Genomic DNA, 20,059 nt, shown 5'->3' with positions numbered 1-20,059 from the left:
CAATCTGTGGGAGAGCTTTGGGGAGGTGGGATCTATAAAATGGAAGCACCTATACTGACAAAACCCTATAGGTTGGAGGTCAGTGATAAATTTGACAAAAACAGCTTATGTAATTCATGCTTATGTTATGCTATAAAAGTTTCAAAGGGTTTTCCATATAACAACTCTACAGATCACCAGGACTTTGGGTGAGGGAAGAATGATTAAAAAACAGACCCTGGAGGCAAAAAAGAGGTGAGCAAGAGCTTCAGATGATGTTTTGAGAATGTTTTCCACTCATGTGCATAAGGAACCTGTTAATGTGGAAGAATATTAATAATTTAGGAGGGGAAGCATATTGGCACAGTGGATAGAACATCAGTCCTAATGTTAGGAGGGCCAGAGTTCAAACTCAACCTCAGACAGTTAATACTAGAAGCACGACTGTGGGCCTTGCCTTGCCAAAAACAAAACAAAAAACCCACCTCCACCCCCCAATTTTTTTTTTTTTTGTTTTGATTTAGGGATTGAAAAAAAAAGAATAGTTGAAGAAAAGTTTAGTCTCTCGTTTAGACAGATGCAAGAGGTCCTTGGCATAAAATGTTAACGGACACAATCCCAAAGGCCTTTAGAGAGAAGGTACAGGTATTTGTATACATGTATGCAGATGTACACATGTGAATGTGTATGCTTAGCCCTTTGGAAAGTTGAATAGTATTAATTACCAGCAGGTGGCAGCACAAAAGAGAGAAAGATTCATCCTGAGAACAAATGGAATATTTTATATATTATTAAAATTTTTATAATAATTCATCTGTTTCAGGTGTACAGACCACCTTTTTTTGTTCCTTTGCTCAACCCATGTTTAAATCAACCCATGAGGCTGATAACTTATCTAAAACACATATATGCAAACCAATTCAGTGGCTTTAAATAATGTGAAATAATCATGAGATAAATCCAATAAATCCATGACTGAATTTCAATCTTTAAGCCAAAAAGGTCAGTCCCTTTAACAGAAACACTCAAGTGTATGTGCAAAGAATATTTTTTTAAAAGACATGCATATAATCAAAAAAGTTTATGAAATAAACCTTACTTTCTAAGTCAAAACAATAAAAAAAAAACAATAGGACAAAATTTTGGTTTTAGCTTGAAATGAAAGGAAAGAATATTTCTAATATTTAATACTTAGTATATATGGCAGGCACTCAAAAATATTAACTAATAAATTCAAGGCAATTTAGCATTTTATTAATGTCCACACTTTGGATATTTTTTTGGGGGGAGAGAATGGGTAGAAGGGAAAGAAGCCATTAAGTGCGGTAGTAAATGGAGGTAGCATGATATAGTAAATAGCTTCAGAATAATTTTAAATCCTGTCTTAGACACTTTATAATTGTGTAGACCTGGGCAAGAGATTTAACCTCACTGTATTTCAGTTCTTGCAGGAGGGATTTAGATGTTATTACTTCTAAGGTCCCTTCCAGTTTTAAATCTACGATTCTATAAGATATCTAAAAAAATAACTCCTTCATTTCCAAAAGATATACCAAAGTGGTACTTGGTACTAGGATTTTTCTAATAGGAACAATTTTGAAAATAAAAATGCAGTCACAGGATATGAACAAACAGTTCTTAAAAGAATTGAAAGTTATTAAAAATTATATAAACACATGCTCCATATTACCAATAAGAGAAATGCAATTCAAAACCATAAGTTTTATCTCATTCCTAGCAAATTAGCAAAGATGACCAAAGTTGGGAATCATTAATGTAAGAAGGGTTGTGAAAAGATAAGTACGCTAGTATACTATTGGTGGAGCTATGAATCAGTATAAACATTTTGGAAATATATTTGGAATTATTTAAATAAAATGCTAAAATGTCCACACTCTTTGACCCAAAGATTCCATTAAAAAAAAGAAAGTATACACAACAAAATATGTGTAATTGTATTTTTTGTGGCAGCAAAGAACTAGAAACAAAGGAGATTCTTATTGATTGGGGAAAGGCTTGTTTGTAAGGAATACTTTTCCTTTCTTTCCTTTTCTTTCTTTTTTTTTGGGGGGGGAAATTGTTCATTCACATCATTTTTCTTCACTATAAAGCTGTGGTACTTAAATGTAATGAAATATTACTGTGTTCTAAGAAATGACAAATGGGACTTATATAGAGAAGAGAAAAATCTTTATGAAATGATGCAAAAGTAAGCAGAGTCAAGAAAACAACATACACAATGGCTACAATGATGTAAATTCAGAGTTACTACAAAAAATCAAAAGTTAATGTTACAAAATTATAAAGAATACACATAGCTTAAAAGACATGAGAAAATACCATCTGTGGGAGGTTGTATATTGAACATATTTGTAGTTTTTTTGATGTATGGATCAGTTATACTGGGAGGTTTTCCTCTTCTACCTCTCTTACCTTTTTAAAAAAAATTGTATAAATGATACTCTCTGAGTTGGGAAGAGGGATACTGATCACAAAATGATGTTAAAAAAAGATAATCAACTTTAAAAAAAGATAAAATATATGATTAATGATCTTATAAGAAACTCATATATATGCTCCATTGTAGGATAGTGGACAGAGAGCCAGCTTTGGAGTCAGGAAGTTGTTTGTTTATTTTAGTCTTATCTGGCTCTCCATAATCCTATTTTGGGGTTTTCTTGGCAAAGATATTGAAGTGGTTTGCCATTTTCTTCAACTCATTTTATAAACAGGAAAACTGAGGCAAAGAGGGTTAAATGATTGGTCTATAGTCACATCGATGGCAAATATCTGAGGCCAGATAGGTTTTTGTTTTTAATTTTATTAAAAATTCTGAATTTAAGAAATAATACAAATATGGGATAGAAACAAAGTGGAATAGAAAAGAAGATTGTATCTGAAATTGCAAATCTATTTTGTACAACTTGCTAGTCCTATCAAATATACAACAAAGTTATCATGTAACTTTTTTTCAATTCTCTCCCTCCACCATTAGTGAATGTATATGTCAAGTTCTTTGGATGCAGACAGCATCTTCCTTCATAGGACCTTTGTAATTAATTTGGGTACTTCTATATAATAATTTAGTCTCTCAAAATTGTTCTTAAAAACAACATTGCTGTTACTGTATACAATTGATTTGTACAATTTGTACACTGATTCTGATCATTTTACTTTTTTATTTCATGCAAGTCTTTCCATGTTTTTCTAAAATCAATGAGCTCATCATTTTTATAGCAGAGTAATATTCTACCATAAACACACAAGTAGTTTGTTCAATCATTTCTCAACTGAGAGCATTCCCACAATTTCCAGTTCTTTGCTACTATAAAGAGATCTGCTATAAGTACTTTAGAACATATAGGTTCTCTTCTTCTTTTTAATCATCTTGGGAAACGAACAACCCTAACAATGTCATTGCTGGGTCAAAGGGGATTGGCACTTTAATCATTCTTTGGGCATAATCTGAGATTGCTTTCCAAAATGGTTGGATCAACTCGCAGATCTACCAGCAATAAATTAAATTCCTAATTTTTTCATATTCCTTCCAACATTTGTTACTTTACCCTCCTCTCATTTTAGCCAATTGGAAAGGTATAAAATACTATCTCAAGGTTGTTTTAATTTAAATTTCTCTAATCAATATTGATTTAGAGCATTTTTTTTCATATTACTATAAATAGTTTTGATTTCTTCATTGGAAAATTGCTTATTCATATCCTTTGACCATTTATCAATTGGGTAATGAATTGGGTAATCAATAGAACTCATGAAAATAAGTCTTGTTTCCAAATCCAGTGCTCTATGAACTATCTGTGTCACTAGAGCTAACTGTGCCACTAGAAGATCCCCAAACTACTCTTAAGATTACAGATCAGGGGGCAGCTAGATGATGCAGTGTATAATAAAGTGCTAGTCCTGAAGTCAGGAGGACCTGAACTCAAATCTGGCCTCAGACACTTAATACTTCCTAGCTGTGTGACCCTGGGCAAGTCACTTAACTCCAATTGCCTCAGGGAAAAAAAAAAAAAGAAAGACTACAGATCAGATGCTGATTTGTATTAGTGGAGAAAATAGCTACCTAAGAAGATTCCTATTGATCTGATTTTTCTTATGCAGCATGATAAATGTGGAAATATGTATAGAAGAATTGTACATGTTTAACATATATTAGATTACTTACTGTCTAGGGAAGGGAATGGGGGAAGGGAGGGAGAAAAATTTGGAGCACTGGGCTTTGCAAGGATGAATGCTGAAAACTATCTTGCATGTATTTTGAAAATAAAAGCTGTTATTATTTAAGAAGATTCCTATTAAAGAAGGGACCCTGAAACTCTAAAACTCCTTGAAGGAGAAAAATCTCCTTCAACTCTGCCTCAGTGAGAGACCCTGTTGGAGGGAAACAAGATAAACAGATTCATTATGTTATCTAGGTGGGATTGGTTCCATCCTGAGCAAAAGAATTCCAACCCTATTCAATTAAAGAAACTCATTCAATTCTATTCAAATTCAGCTCAAGCTAAAACCCAGTTTGCAGCCAAAGACCTCCTTATAAAAATGACAATTAAAAACTCATTTCTTTGCAGAGATTCTAAACATGTCATGCTATGCCATGCTATGCTAAGGAAGCCTCTACCCACTGGAATAATATTATTTTCCAGTGCTACCTCTCTTTATCCTCACTTATTTCCCTAATAAGACTTTATACCTCTCTGTTGAGATTTCTAACCTTACTTCTTAATCCCTATAATAAACCTCTTTTATCAATCTAGGTTTTCGGGTTTATAAATTTCTTTACAGAGAATCCCTGTACCGCCAGAAGGGGGTTCCCCGAAACTCCCTACTCTTGTACTGACTGCCAAGGGGGTGTAGGGGAGCCAAAGCTCTCCATTTTGTTCCCTAACCCCGAACCTGCCACTAGTCCTTATTATTTAACTCCCTGACCACCAGAGACCCTGATCTCATTTTGGTTCCCTAAATCTAGACCTCATCATTCAGTTCCCTGAAAAGGAACCCTAAAACCTAAACCTCATCACTATCACCGATAACAAATCATAAATCCAAGAACTTCATGTTGTTAGAATTTTTAAAAAATGCCTTCTGATTGGGGCAGCTAGGTGATGCAGCAGATAGAGGACTAGATAGAGCACTAGTCAGGAGGACTGAGTTCAAATCTGATCTCAGACACTTAAACTTCCTAGCTGTGTGATCCTAGGCAAGTCACTTAACCCCAATTGCCTCAGTAAAAACAAATAAACAAAAAAACCTTCTGATTTTTCTAGTAGCAGTTTTCCTTCACATTTGAAAAACTGAACTTAGAAACTTAATTTTTTTTTGTACACAATTTTTTCACTTTTACTTTGAATCATAACACTCGGGAACTATCTCCTCCTGAAATTCTTAGTGTAAGTTACCTGTCTCCAAGGAAGGAGTTAGAATTTCACCCGCAGTGGTGTTTGCTACTGGCTTTAATACAGAATGGCACAATTCACCATTGCCTACTGAACATGAACAGGAACCTGGGGGAAAAAAAGTGAGGTTAGAAGTCTGTCAAAGTTTATGAGATGAATTAATATTTCATGGAAGATTTTTTCATGTTATATCAAAATAGTCTTGAACCATCTTCTCTAAAAAGTATCCATACATAGATAAGGATGTATAAATAAATTTTATACTATTTTCAAACAGTTCTCCCATTGCACTTTAATTCTATCAAATTAAGTAGTATGGAAAATTCAGAATTTGCTTCATGTCAAGGGGTTCTGGACCTCCTGACCTGAATAAGAAATCCTAATATTTAGTAGGTCCTATATTCATATTTTTTAACCTCATTAATTTTTAAATCCCCACTACTTTTCACAATACTAATTAAAACAATAATTATCACTGCTGTGGGATAGGGTGATCCAATTGAATGCCCACTGTTCTAATCACCAAAATATTCTAGCTCCTACTCTCCTACCCCAGAGATGTAAACAGCTTTAAGGATAGAATTTTCTACATTTATATTCATATTCTTAGCTTTTTTAGTACCTGGCAAATATTAAGCACTTAATAAATGCCTTTTCACTCATCCATTTGCCCTCTTAGAAGGCTGCTGGAGTCAATTCATAGTTTTTATCAAAACTAGCCCTTGTAATGAATATCATAATAGAGATGAAAAAATCCTATTGACTTACAGTAAAGGAACTGGGAAACAGTGAATGAAATGTTTGTGAATACCTCTTGTGGGTGTTCAATGAGTGTATCCAGGCCAGATATCTAAGTGATAATAAATTTCTGCTAGTTACTAGTACTTACCAAATCAGCCTAGATTTAGATGAGAAGGAAAGAAATCATAGAATCTCAGAACTACCAGAGAAAGAAATCACGGGCCAACACAGTTGATATTTTGGGGGGAAGGAGGTAAAGAGATAAAGGGATTAGCATTTATTTATATAGAACCCCCTATGAGTCAGGTATTGTGCTAAGAGCTTTACAAATATCTCATTTGCATAATATGCAATTCTGCAAACATTATTTCATTTGATCCTCACAATTCTGGAAGGTAAGTAATATAATTGGAAAAAATGTAAGAAATGTTTAACAAAATAAATAAAAATATATTACAACACAAATAGTGGTAATCCGTGGCTTCCTAACTCAATAGGCCTGCATAGATCTGTGCTTATTTTAATCTTACACTACTAATCTATTCCATTAGTTACTTGTACAGTGAGGTGGTTCAGTGGATAGAGTTCTGGATTTGGGAGTCAGGAAGTTCTGAATTTAAATCCCACTTCGGACATACAATATCTATGTGACCCTGGACAAGTCACTTATGCTCAGATCCAGCTTTGTTGCAAGGGTAAAATGAGGTGATGTTTGTGTATATATGTCATTGAGAACTTACGTTTGTAAAAAAAAACTTTGCAAATTTAAAAATGTAACATAGTGCTAAATATTAAGATTTTCTGGACAAAAGGATTATCTTTTCCCTCCATCTTTTTAATATCTTTATTAATCTCCATCAAGATAGCTAAAATACAGATGCAAAATGAAAAATATTAACGTAAAGCATGCTTTTAAAATAATTCCTACAACTATGACAATGCAATTACCTATTTAACAAACAGTGAAAGCTTTTCTTGCTTAATCCCTTTTCCTTTCCTCTTCTCTATGAAAAATCTCATTTTAGACTGTTCTCTTTTATTGTCCTGATTCATTTTCCCTAATTATCCTGACCCAGTCCTGACTCAGTTTCTCTAAATGTTCTGCCTCAGTTTATAATTGTCCTAAGAAACCTCCACTCATTCTTAATCAGAATATTTGATAAGGATAAAAGATCTTATGTTTTAGAACATCAGAATGCCTCACCCCATCCTAAGCTATCAGAATATCAGATACCTTCTTATCAAGATGCCTCTCCCCATATTCATGGTGCCTCCCCCTATTATGTCATCCCCCTCTCTGGAGGCTCACCCAACCCTGTCAGATTCCCGTTCCTTTTCTCAGCACCCTGACTCAGTCTATCCCCTGAATCTGAGCCATGTGTACATATGTCATTGAGAACTCACATTGTTTGCTGGATTATTGGAGAAGACAGTCTCATTCAGTCCTGAGACCAAACCATGGATCCATTTGGTCTCAGTAAATCTCTCCCTTTTAAATAAATTATTAAATACTCTCTAATTTCTATTTTGCCTCAGTTTCTCTGGCATTACAAGACAAGACTGTGTGAGGGTAGTTTTTCTCTCCCTCTTCTTTTTTTTTTCCCTCCCAAAAGATGGAGAAGATAAAACACTTTCCCTTTTATCTCATATCTTTTTACATCTCTTTTTGCTTTTTATTTGCCAACACAAGAATTTTATTGCTTGACATTACTCATCTCTTAGTGACAAACCTCAGTAATGAAATAAATCTATTTCCTGGAATTATATGTTTTATCTGTGAAATCTTCATATCTGTTAATGAATATATCAAAATAACATTTCGATTCTGCATTCCTGATATGTATATAGTGAAGCTAATGCTCAATCTAGATAAATATTAATAGATACTATTTTACTAGTTAGCTTCATAATTAATTACACTTCTCTTGTCAATAGAAATTTTATTTTTATATCAGACCTCTTTGATTTGTTTCAATCACTGCTATTGTCCAAATGATAAGGTAGTTGAATTTTCTAAGTATATGGGAATTTCATTTAGATTCACCCTCAGTCAATATTATTTTTCAGAAGGCAAATTCTAACTCTCAAAGTTTAACAAATGATTGTCTACACAGAACTGTAAGTACCATACCAGTTACTCTGTTTGCTAATTACATTGGTCCAAGTATCCTATATGATGTTATTCAAAGCAAGTTAGTGAGGGCTCTTTAAATCAAAACATTTATAAAGCATAAAAACATCAACACTGATTTATGTTTAAGGGACCTACTTCTTTCTAGAGTAGAACTTGTATCTGGTTCATTTGTTGGCACTGGACTTTCCTCAACAGCAGTCCTTTCAGCCTCTCCTGCTTTGCTGTTCTGAGAACGGTGATCTAATCCCTCATAATTCCCTTCCTGTGTATTCTGGTTCATACACATCAATGAAATGCCGGATACCAATATGCTACAAAACAGGGTGACGGCTGTGGTGATCATCTGTTAGTTAGAAAAAAGAAGTTATAATATTCTTTTCTAAAATCATATTAGTAATCTTAGTATGTTAATTAACAAAAACAAAAGTTCAAAATTAAGCACAAGATTCAAAATGATTTAGAATTTTCTTTTATGAATGAATTTAAAAAATCAAAGAAAGATACGTGATAGTCTTCTTTTCATTATAGCAACTGTTCTGTTGGTATACTTTTATCAAATGGGTATTTAAAAATACTGATTAAAAATTCCTGGGACACCTCCCCAAAACAAAAAACTAAACCCTCAATCACCCAAATTATTTGGAAACCAACCTATTCCCTTTTTTAGCAATGTCTCTTTAATACTACAGAACTACCTTCTGTAAAGAATAACATCTATTCATGCACAAGGCAAACAACTCATCAGTCTTTCAGTCCCTCAATTCTTTCACAAATCCTTCTTCCCTCCTTACTCTAATATAATTCTCTATGCCCATTTTTATATGTACCCTATCTCTCAACTTTCAAAGAACATCTTTCTCTTCTAAAATTTTTTAATTCTTAAAACAATTTTATCCTTTAAGTTCTCAGCTAAAAGTGACTCAAGAGTCAAAAAGTTAGATTTTATTACTGTTTGAACTACTGACTCACTAAATGGCATTACAAAAATCATAAATAATAACTCATTTAAGAGAGTTAAATAATAGTTCAAGCAGAGAACCTGAGCTAAAAAAAAATGATAAAATGCAAAGTATTCATGACACTTGTTTTGACTAATCTAAGTAAAAGATACTAATTAAAGTATAATTTACTTCATTTATCTGATGACTAACACTGTTTATATATAATGTCAGCATTTTAAAGGATTATAGGATCATAACTTGAGAGCTGAAAGGGACCTTAGAGATCACTGTATAATGAATTGTCTATAGAGTTACAGTTATCATGTTTTTCAGGTAATATCTGAATCCAAGTCTCTTCTCAGGCTGTAATGGAATTTTAAAACCTTAAATTGGAAGTTGTTCATTGGAAGATTTTTCTCAAAACATTCCTCTTACCTGATCTTTCCCATAAAAAAAGGCAGAGTCAATGCTATCACCATTATGCTTTCCAGCTATCAAAAGAACACCCACGAGAAGGGCAGGAATGCTGCAAGACCAAGGGGAAAGAGGAGAGACACAGAAAAGAGGTATCTGAATAGCAATTAAATGTATGAAGAGATATTAAGCATAAAGAAAGCTACCAACTCACCCCCATCCAGATATAATAATAATCCCTACAGGAATCTGTATTGCCTCTTTCTTCTTCAACAGAAGCAAAGAAATTGATAGAAGTCCTATGAACAAGATATTTCAAAAAGAAGGGAAAATTTGTCAACTATGTGGCATTATTATACAAACAAAGCAAGTTAAGCCAAGAGAAGTAATAAGCTGCAAACCAAGCTTGCATTTTAGCAGTCTGCTTTTTGACAACTTTCAGTACACAAAACTGCCACTGAAAAGTCAAAAAATATTATTGAGTAAAGTGGTGGAGTTTAAAAATTCAAAAATGCTGTGGTAAAAAATGTAAGAAGATTTTTACTATGATTGATTTCCTAAAACTTGACTTGTAACTGTTATTCAAAGTCACCAGGAATGGCATGCCCCATCATCCCTGGGGGACACCAATCAGAGATGGTTAAAAAAAATGTGTTTTAGGGTTTAGGTAGGTTTGAACGAGATGACCTTTAATATATCTTTTACCTTTAACACATGTATTTTACACATTGACTAGGGATGGAAAAATCTAATTGTTAATTTTTTTTAGAACTGCTATTGCTAAGTGGCAGTCTTTTTTGTTCTTAGCAGACAGCATGCCATCCCATTACTTTGGGAAAACTCAAAAGAATTTGCATCAGAGATGAATTGATCAAGGGTCAACAGTCTTTCAGAAGTAGTATACCAAGTATCACTTGTTGAGTGGGGTTGGAAAAAGAAGAGAGGAAGTCCACCAGCAGAAGCTCTAAATGATGTAATGGACAAGATAAAGTAAAAAAAAAAAAAAAAGGAAGTAAGGTCAGAATATATTCTCCCTTACTTTGCCCAAGCCTTCTATGACTTTATGGCCACCAAATGATCTAAAAATAAAGAAGGCCACTTCCCTCAAATTATTGGGAGAATAAATTTGAGCTGAAGATTACCTAGAGGTCATTTAGTCCAACTCTTTCTTATTACACAGAAGAGAAAATTGAAGGCTAAAAAAGTTAAATTAATTGCCCAAAGATTCATAGATAGTAAGTAGGCACAGGGATTATTTAAAATAAAGTTCTCTGACTCCAAATCCAACACTAGTTATATATATTAATAACCCAATTAAGTTCTTTTTTTATATCTTCAGAGTTGCTCTAAAAATTCAAATGAACCCAGAAGGTGGTAACCAAATAGAAACATTGTCCAGTTCATGGTTTTGCCTAAGGAAAACTTTAGTTTTGCTACCCCAAATCATTTCATAAGTCATCAATGATATGTGTATTATAGGTTTTCAACTCAGAGCTAGCAATTCAGAAGAATGTTACAGGTCATTGTACAGATGAAGAAACTAAGGCCCAGAGAGTCCACTCAGGATTTTATGTTTTGTACAATAAATGACCAATTAAATGTCCATTTAGCAGATTTTTCCTTCTGAATTTAATTATTGAATTAATAATTAATTAAATAATTAAAAAAAAACTTTTTTCCCCTAGATTAAGTAACTTAATCTAGATCTAAAGAGTGTCATTTGTAAAATGATTCAATTGGATTAAATGATATCACATCTTCCTGAAGTTTAAATAATTCATCTTGTTCAAAGTATTTTGTGCAAATTGAAAAAACTCTAAGGTGCCATCTCACACCTCTCAGATTGGCTAAAATGACAAGAAATGATAATGATAAATGTTAGGGGGTATGTGGGAAAACTGGGACACTTTTGTTGGTGAAGTTGTGAGCTAATTTCTGGAGAACAATTTGAGACTATGGCAAAGGGCTATCAAACTTTGTGTACCCTTTGATCCAGCAGTGTTTCTACTGGGTCTATATCCCAAAGAGATCTTAAAGGAGGGAAAAGGACCCACATGTGCAAAAATGTTTGTGGCAGCCCTTTTTGTAATGGCAAGGAATTGGAAATTGAGCAGATGACCAATTGGGGAATGGCTGAACAAGTTGTAGTATATATATGAAGGTAATGGAATATTATTGTTTTATTAAAAAATTGGTGAACAAGCTGATTTTAGAAAGACCTGGAAAGAGTTACATGAACTGATGCTGAGAGAAACAAGCAGAACTAAAAATACATTGTACACAATAATCACAAGAATGTGTGATGATCAACTATGAAGAGTTGGTTCTTAGTGGTTCAATGACCCAAAGCAATCTCCATAGACTTTGGACAGAAAATGTCATCTGCATCCAGAAAAACAATTAAGGAGACTAAATGTCTCCTTTTTATCAACACAAGTTATATTCACTTCTTTTTTCTTTTTTTTTTTCTCTCTCCCATGGTTTTTCCCTTTTTGTTCTGATTTTTCTCTCCCAATATGATTCATAAAGAAATGTGTATTAAAAATCAATAAATTTACTAGAAAAAAAACATTTTGGAATTTTTCCTTTGGAAATACTTTAATAGCTAGCTTGCTAGTTGCATTTCAAAAAATTAGTCTTAATATGTTAGTTTCATCCCCCTTTTTGTCCCTCTCTTCTCTTCTAGTTACTTGCTAACTGTTTTAATTTTAGTTGGCTTCACACAGCTATGAGGCACCACTACGACTCATTAGCTACCCTTGCCACCCATGAGTTGCTTTCTACTTTTGAAACTATAATCAAATCAATAATGCCAATGCTAGTACTCTTCTATAGATTCACTTCTCTTTCTTGTATATTTTTAAAACAAAACATCTCTTGCTGGCTACTACTCTCCTGAATTTGGAGAAAGGGTTATATATTCCCATAGGTGCTATGACCTCTAACTTACAAGCATATCTAAGAGAATTATAGCACAGTATCCATCATATTAAGTGCTTATTAAATTTTTGGATTCATTTTAACTCAAAAAGTACATAACTTTCATTTGTAATACAACTCACCTGTCCATAAATAGGTGCTATAAAGAGAACTATATAACACAACAAACACCAGAATTTGTCCAACAAAATTTTTCTCTTTAACAAAATTCCACATCATCATTCCAGCACAGACAATAGACTGTGGACAAAGATTAAAAAAAATAATTCTCAGTAAAGAAAACTAGAACATGCTAATTCAAAAGAAAAGCTATCCATTAAAAAGTTAGTCATATCTATAGCAAGACTCATATTTTACACATTTACTTTTAATTTCTATTGATTAGTGACTATAATATTTATACTCAGTATGCTGTAGTACATGATAAACATCTACTGAATCAATAACATATTCAATAAAAACTGCTAGTTTTAATGATCAACTTTCAATCTAGCAGAATTCCAAAAACATTAAAAAACTAACAAAAAAAGTTACATTGAAAATTGTTAATGTTCCTTTCGATTATAGTTTAAAACAAAACAAAGATTCAGTAATTTAAAATTTTTATTTTTAACAATTTATTTATTTCACATGTAATATGAGCAGTTATCTCACTGTTGAAGTGAGGGCATAGCAATCCTCAACATTGTGATACAGATTCATTTTCTTCCAAACCCTTCAGTGTTCTCTTGCTCAAGAATCTATAGACAGTTCACAATATAGTCTGGTACCATGACTTTCTCAGGGACACATGGAACAGAGATAAATAGTGAAAGCTACCTGGGAATACTAGATCCCTGAGCCATTATTACTCTGTCATGAAGAAATCTTGATATATATACTTTCAAGAAAACCAGCTCTGAAATCACAGTATAACATAAAACTACAAATCTTTAGTTGTCCAAACTTTTTTTTTTCTTTCTGCTCATTTGCTGCCTGTAGGCAATTTCATGTTTTGGAGAGAGGCTGGCTAAGGCCTAGGGGCAACAGTTGCGGCTTACACCCCAGGCTGTTAAGCTTCCCTTTCTTAATTTGGAGACATTCTCAAAACCATTAGAGAAATTCTTATCTCATTTCAAATTATTCCAGAAACACTGAAGCAATTCATATCAGATAATAATAGTATCAAATTCTAACTGATTTGTAATTTGGTAACTTTTTTTTTTTTTAAACTAGGAAAGATCTGAGAACATAACAAAGTCAAATAGTCTTCCTCCTAAAGGAATAATAATCTTTCACAATAATTAGAATAATTCTTAAGAAATTCTTATTTCTAAAAACCTTAAGTTTTTTACTAACCTGAGCAATGAGTAAATTAGTTGTTAGCATATGAGGAAGCTGTTTATATTTCTTACTCAGAAGCAGAACAGCAAGAGACCAGATCTGAAAGATTAAGGGGTTAATAGCTTATAACATGGTTTCAATTGAGTACTTATCTAGTAACTCATTAGTCATTATTTTTAAAAAATTCCTACTTTAAATAGTCTGTTATTACATTTCAGAATAAAATATCAGTATCTAAAATAAAAAAAAAATCAGGGAAATGACGTTTTTACCTGAAATTCTCCCTTGAATAGAGCCTTTGAGAATATTTAGACATACAGAGCCATTTTTGGACTATCCCTACATTTCAATTTTTTGTGAATAGAAGTTGGTATAGTTGTGTGCTATCAACTCATAAGTAGTTAAGTGTCTATAGACAGAAGAGAACTTCTACATGCTTTGTTAAATCTCTCATTTTCTATTTTTGCTCTTTGTTTATTGTTTTTGATTTTGTTTATTGTTGTTTTATCCTTTGTTTTCAAAAAGGACAAACAACCCTAGAGGGTATTATCTTGACACTCAAGTGAATTGGATTAAAGATCCAATTAATAAGCAGATACACAATCATCAACCCCATTCTCTCTTCCAGGTATCCAATGGCAAGGCAAGAGTTAGGATGACTGATGATAGCCCAGGATGAAGTAGATGACCTTGGAATCTTGGATGTTTGACTCCAACTACCTAAGTAGTATTCCCCTAATTCATTGGTGGGTTTGTGAACCATCACATACTCACAATGTGGTTTAGCTCACTGGCTGAGGTTTACCAGGGTGTGGCCACTGCATATGCTACAGCCTTTTAGAGCAACAGGTGAGACCTGAGTACTTAAGTAGACACTAAGGGTAGATGAGAGCATTGGAAAGGACTCATAAAGCCCTCATATTAATGGTGCTAATCCTCGGAGATGCTTGCCAGATAACTATATTTTGGATAGCTTTTCTTTTAAGGACATATATAGATGCATATCCAAATATATGCAGCACTAAGCCCTAAATATAATACTCCTCCATGCTTTATTCTCCGAATGAAGAAATTGCTAGGCTTTACATTAGATTAAATTAATTAAATTTTCTGGCTGCTTTCTTTGTTACCTCAGTACTAAGCAAATGGCAATGTTGTCCATACGTTCATTATTCCTAAGACTCAGCATAAGAACCTTAATATAACAAAAAGAGAATTTGAAACATTTTGTCAACTATATTCTCTGTTGATAAAACAACAGCCAGATTCTTTTCCTCTCCTTTATTAGGTATTTAAAACACAATTTAAAATCAAGCCACTATGATTTATGATAATGCTCATGATCAGATGGACTATAAATAGTGAAATTCAAATTCAAAGCCAGGCCTTTGATTGTAGATCTGCTACCTTGACCAAAAAAACCCAAAAAACCCCAAACAAACAAACAAACAAATAAAACCACCAGCAAATCCCAAGCCAACTTTTTTTTTTTCAAATTCCTGATTCTTTTATGTAATAAAGTTGCCTCTGACATAAGTTTGTGGTTGTCATTTCATTTTTACTTAGTTACTTACCAAAGAGACCAAACTGACGATACTTATGTCAAAACTAACATTCTGGATGGCATATGCCATGGGCTTTGGATCCATGGAAGGAATGGTTAGTAACCATGAAGAAACATACATAATTGGAGCTGAGACAAAAGTGCTTATTACCATCCCTGAAGTTATCTGTAAACAGAGATCCAGTTAGGGAAAGATTGACAATTCTGCTAAAAAAAAAAAAAGAAAGAAAGAAAGAAAGAAAAAAGAAATAAAAAAGAAAACTTTGTTTCCAAAGAATACTAAAGATAATCTAAACTAAATATCACATTTAAAAAAACTTAAAATGTTGACACTAAATATAATCTTTTTTCAGTTTCCTTGAAATGACACCTGATAAATTAGTTTTCTAGGTTTTTTACTCTAATCTTAATTACTCAATTTTATATCTGTACTATCCATACAGTATAAAATTACTCTATTAATTGCTACTTTTCCCAATTTTTTGGGCATAAACCAAAGATTTAAAGAAGTTTCTAAGCAGTTTTCAAAACTTCCATAGTAATTAAAATATAGACTTTAAGCATCATGATTTTAAAAGGAAAATTACCTTTTGATTGAAAAAAAAAAGAATATCTCCAATAAATTGGCAAGAACATTGGCTGATATTCTTTAGAGTCTTGTTCATTCATACTATTTCAAAATTTTTGTGACCAATGCTTTAGATGGTGACAAGTTTATACATATTACTCTAAATTACTGATAATTTAATATTAGAACAGTATAAGTCCTGTTTATTGTGTTATACCAAATTTAGGAGTTTTATAACTGGCAAGCTGAACATATTGATCAAAATTTACATTTATACAATATTTTGTGATGATAAAGGACTTCCCCATACGTTATCTATGCTGACAGAACTGATATCTCAAACACTGAAAATTTTCTTTCCTATAATATGCTTAAGTATAATTATAAAAAATTCCAAATTAAGCAGGTAAAAACAAAATATTAAATAGTTCACAATATAATCTGAATAAAGATGAATTATTTAACAATACTTATTACACAGAAAGAAAAAGAAATACTGTTTCTGTATATTTAATGAATAAACAGATTTAATACATGTATAAATACTTGCCATATCAGTATATACATGTCAAAACAAAGGTGTCAAACTCAAAGCCCAATTTTGAGTGCTGCCCCAATCATATTAAAATGTAATTGGAAAATATTTAACAAAACAAAAATATAGCATAGATGCCATTAATTTGTGGCTTTCTAAGTCAATATTTGGCCTAGGAGGATATGTTTATATTTAAGTGTGACACCACTGTGCTGCACAATCAAGAAAATGTTGATTTCTACATTATAAAACTACTACGCGATTGCAAAGTGAATTATTTCTAAAATAATATGTACATACAATCTCTACTTCCATGTTGAACTGTGTTGCAAAGATAGCCACTCCTGGTGCTACTGGAAAGACTCCATATAAAAATGCATAATTGGATAAGCTAGTATGATTCACTAAACCACCAGTCTTGTCCAAAAGCTCCACCATTTCTCTACACAGAAGTGGCATCACCAGGCTGAAAAGAAAGTCAGTCATTTATATTGCAATAAAAAATGCCTCGTTTCTTATATTTTCTTATTAGCAGCTATTTCCATGAATTTGGACATACTTTGTTACCTCTCTTGCAAACAAGTGTACTCTCATGCATGGTGAAATGTATATATTTTGAGTATGAAACGTGGGTATAGTTTGTTGAAAGCACAAAGCATGTATCCTAAAGCTACTTTTAAAAAATGATTCTCACTTTATTTTTAACTTAACTCATCACAGGTCATTGACATATGTAAATCACTTGATAAAAAGTTTCAGGCACAGTATTTGATAGCATTTCAATAACAATTTATTTTATTCTTCGATTTTCCTTATTCTTATTGGTCTATTTAAAATATTTAAGAAATGCTTATAGTATAAAAGTTGACAAGAAATTTTCAGGAAAATTATTGAAAACCTTTTAGGAAAATCAAACATTTCAACAAAATTGATAGGTTTTTAGAAAAAAGATTACTAAAAAATCATTAGTTATTTTTTAAAAAGCCTGCTAATAATTTAGCCATTAAGTTTTTCAAAATCCTTACAATTAACTCTAGCTTTAGAAAAGAACATTATTTTCTGTTTGAGGATTTTTAAGAACAAGATACAATTAAGAGTAGGACTGTTGAAATTCAGTATAGCTAAGAATCAATTAATATACAAATATTTCTAGAGTCCCTTGATTTCCAAATTAAAAAATATCAAATCAAAGTGATTTTTATATCAAAGCTTAAATAAACCTTCAATAAAGACAGACACAAAAAAGTGGCACAACACCACCAATACACATGGCACTTGTCGATCGGAATATGGCCTAAACATAAATTCTAAAAACGTAAAAGCCAAAAGGAAGTCTGACACCTCATTGTATAGGTGTGGGGAAAAAAACACAAAAAACAAAACTAGAAAAGGTTAAATGACCTTCGCCAAAGTTATATAGCCAATAAGTAAAACACACCATAATCTATAGTTCCTAAATTCCAATCCAATAAATATACTAGTAAGCAATGATGCTTCTCCAGAGCCCATTGTGATTCCTCTTAAGAGCACATTGTAAGTAATTTTAAAAAATCTTTTGCTTCTTAGTCTAAAAGCATTTATCCTTTAAAAAAACAACTTTATCCATTAAAAAATTTAAGAGATTATAACACTGATAATCTAAGAAAAAACAATAATAATGAGTCAAATCAAGAAATATAGTAAAAAAGAAAGTCTGAATCATAAACTGAAAGGAAGAACAATTATATTTTACATGTAAAGAATGGCTGATAGCACTACTATTGTTAGAAGAGTAACTGTACTACAGCAATACTAAAAAAAAATTTCCTTAATGGTAATACACTAATCATATATTTTTTTAGGTTTTCACTAGTAAGAATATTTAGAGATTATATGGAATATGCTGTATGTCAAATTATACTGCAACTACATTCATTTAATTGATTTAAAATATTCAAATAAAAGTATTATACATTGTGCCTGTGTCCCAAGCTACTCTGTATAATCTCTCAGTAAATCACCTAGACTGAATTATAACTTCACAGCTAATAAGCTTAACAAAATTTACTAAGAAGCTATAAAATATTTTTTTAGATATGCTGGGATCAAATGATAGAGAGGAGTGTTCATTAGCCTCAAACATAAATAATTATTTTCTTTTATAAATCCACAAAAATAAATTCCATTAAATTAAAATCCTCCTACTTAGAGAAGTATACTGTGGCATGGTAGGGAGGGGGGCCTATCTTGGAATCAGGAAGACCTGACTGACATAAATTGGGCAAGTAGCTTTGGAGAGTTTCTGATTGACTTTGGTGTTTTGAGTTTCTACAATAGGCATGTCCCCATCTCCCAAAACATGTAAAAACATGAAATTCATGCAAGACACCTAGAAGAAAAAACAAAAACAAATACTGAGCAAAAGAGAAGTGAAAGAAGCCTCTAGGAAGTGAAATCAATATCTTTATCTACAGTTAGTGAAATGCAAAAGAGTAAGGTATGCAAGTGTAAGGAAGTAACTTTCTAGAAAAAAAATACATTTTTCTTTCATTTTAAGTAAGGACACTATTCCTAATATATTAAAGTAGAAGAAACTAGCAGCCTGAGGACTTGCTCCAAAATCATGGCTAAGGCTTTCCTCCACAATAACCTTTAAAGTGGTAGTTTTCACAAGACACAGATCCTACATTAAAAAACAAACAAACAAAACTTACAGTTTAGCTGTGATGAGCAGAATTATTGCAACAAATGCAGATTTCTTCAATTTTTTTATTTGTCCCACCATTGTAAGACCAAGATAAAATAGGGCTGAGCCAGAAAAAGAACTCCCAAGCCCATCCAGAAAATTTTCCATGTAAACTGGCACCTTCTGGCCAAGAATAAGATTGAAGGCAATTCCAATGAAGACCATAAATACAATAGGGTTCTGCAGCACACGCAAAAGTCCAAGTCCAACTATTTTCACTTTGTTTTGAGAGGTATCACGATTCTCTTTGTATTTTTGGATTTCACAGAAGATAAATCCTATAGGGTTTAGCATCATAAAAGATATTGGAGCCACTAAATAAATGTACTCAAGGTATTCTGGATAAGTAGTTTGATATAAAGCTTCAACTGAAAAACAAAGAGTTAAAAATGATTACAAAATGATATTATTATTTAAATAAAGTATACATAAAATGCTTCCATGTGCATAATTACAAATATTTCCAAATAAACTTAAATACAGATTGATCACATTAGCCTGTTTGATTCAAAATACTTTTGGAGATACCTGGAAATGAAGGTTACAAATTTAGATATCTTAAGCATTATGACATTAAACATTGAATACCACTTTATTGTGTTAAGTAATTATTTTTAATAGTTAAAGAAAAATTCTACTAATTTTAACTAGCAAGTTATTAACTGGGGAAAGAATGGTTTTCTGCAGCATGTTTAAGTTAAAGAAAGGATAAACCCTTGGCTTAGAATGTAATGTACCACATGAAGCTAAAGACTAATATTTAGATGGAAAATTTGGAATATAA

General features: G+C 32.3%; 1 protein-coding gene across 6 annotated transcripts in view; it reads right to left on the bottom strand.

Annotated features, from left to right (window-relative positions):
* GPR155 (G protein-coupled receptor 155) overlaps window positions 1-20,059 on the bottom strand; it is a 42,203-nt gene that overhangs the window by 10,743 nt on the left and 11,401 nt on the right. For all 6 annotated transcript variants that reach the window (XR_012488264.1, XM_074303071.1, XM_074303070.1 and 3 more), the window contains 9 exons: window positions 19,244-19,643; window positions 16,851-17,016; window positions 15,458-15,613; window positions 13,899-13,982; window positions 12,683-12,800; window positions 9,835-9,919; window positions 9,642-9,732; window positions 8,401-8,608; window positions 5,394-5,498 (listed from right to left, as the gene is read on the bottom strand). Coding sequence is in view for 5 of the 6 variants with exons in the window: in XM_074303071.1 (XP_074159172.1) it covers window positions 5,394-5,498; window positions 8,401-8,608; window positions 9,642-9,732; window positions 9,835-9,919; window positions 12,683-12,800; window positions 13,899-13,982; window positions 15,458-15,613; window positions 16,851-17,016; window positions 19,244-19,643 (1,413 nt within the window). In the remaining variant the exon portion in view is untranslated. The remainder of the gene's footprint in view (window positions 1-5,393; window positions 5,499-8,400; window positions 8,609-9,641; window positions 9,733-9,834; window positions 9,920-12,682; window positions 12,801-13,898; window positions 13,983-15,457; window positions 15,614-16,850; window positions 17,017-19,243; window positions 19,644-20,059) is intronic.

Source organism: Sminthopsis crassicaudata, chromosome 3, assembly GCF_048593235.1.
Source record: "Sminthopsis crassicaudata isolate SCR6 chromosome 3, ASM4859323v1, whole genome shotgun sequence".
NCBI lineage: Eukaryota > Metazoa > Chordata > Mammalia > Dasyuromorphia > Dasyuridae > Sminthopsis > Sminthopsis crassicaudata.
Note: the sequence above shows the minus strand (reverse complement) of the source record. Positions and strands in the feature narration are given on the sequence as shown.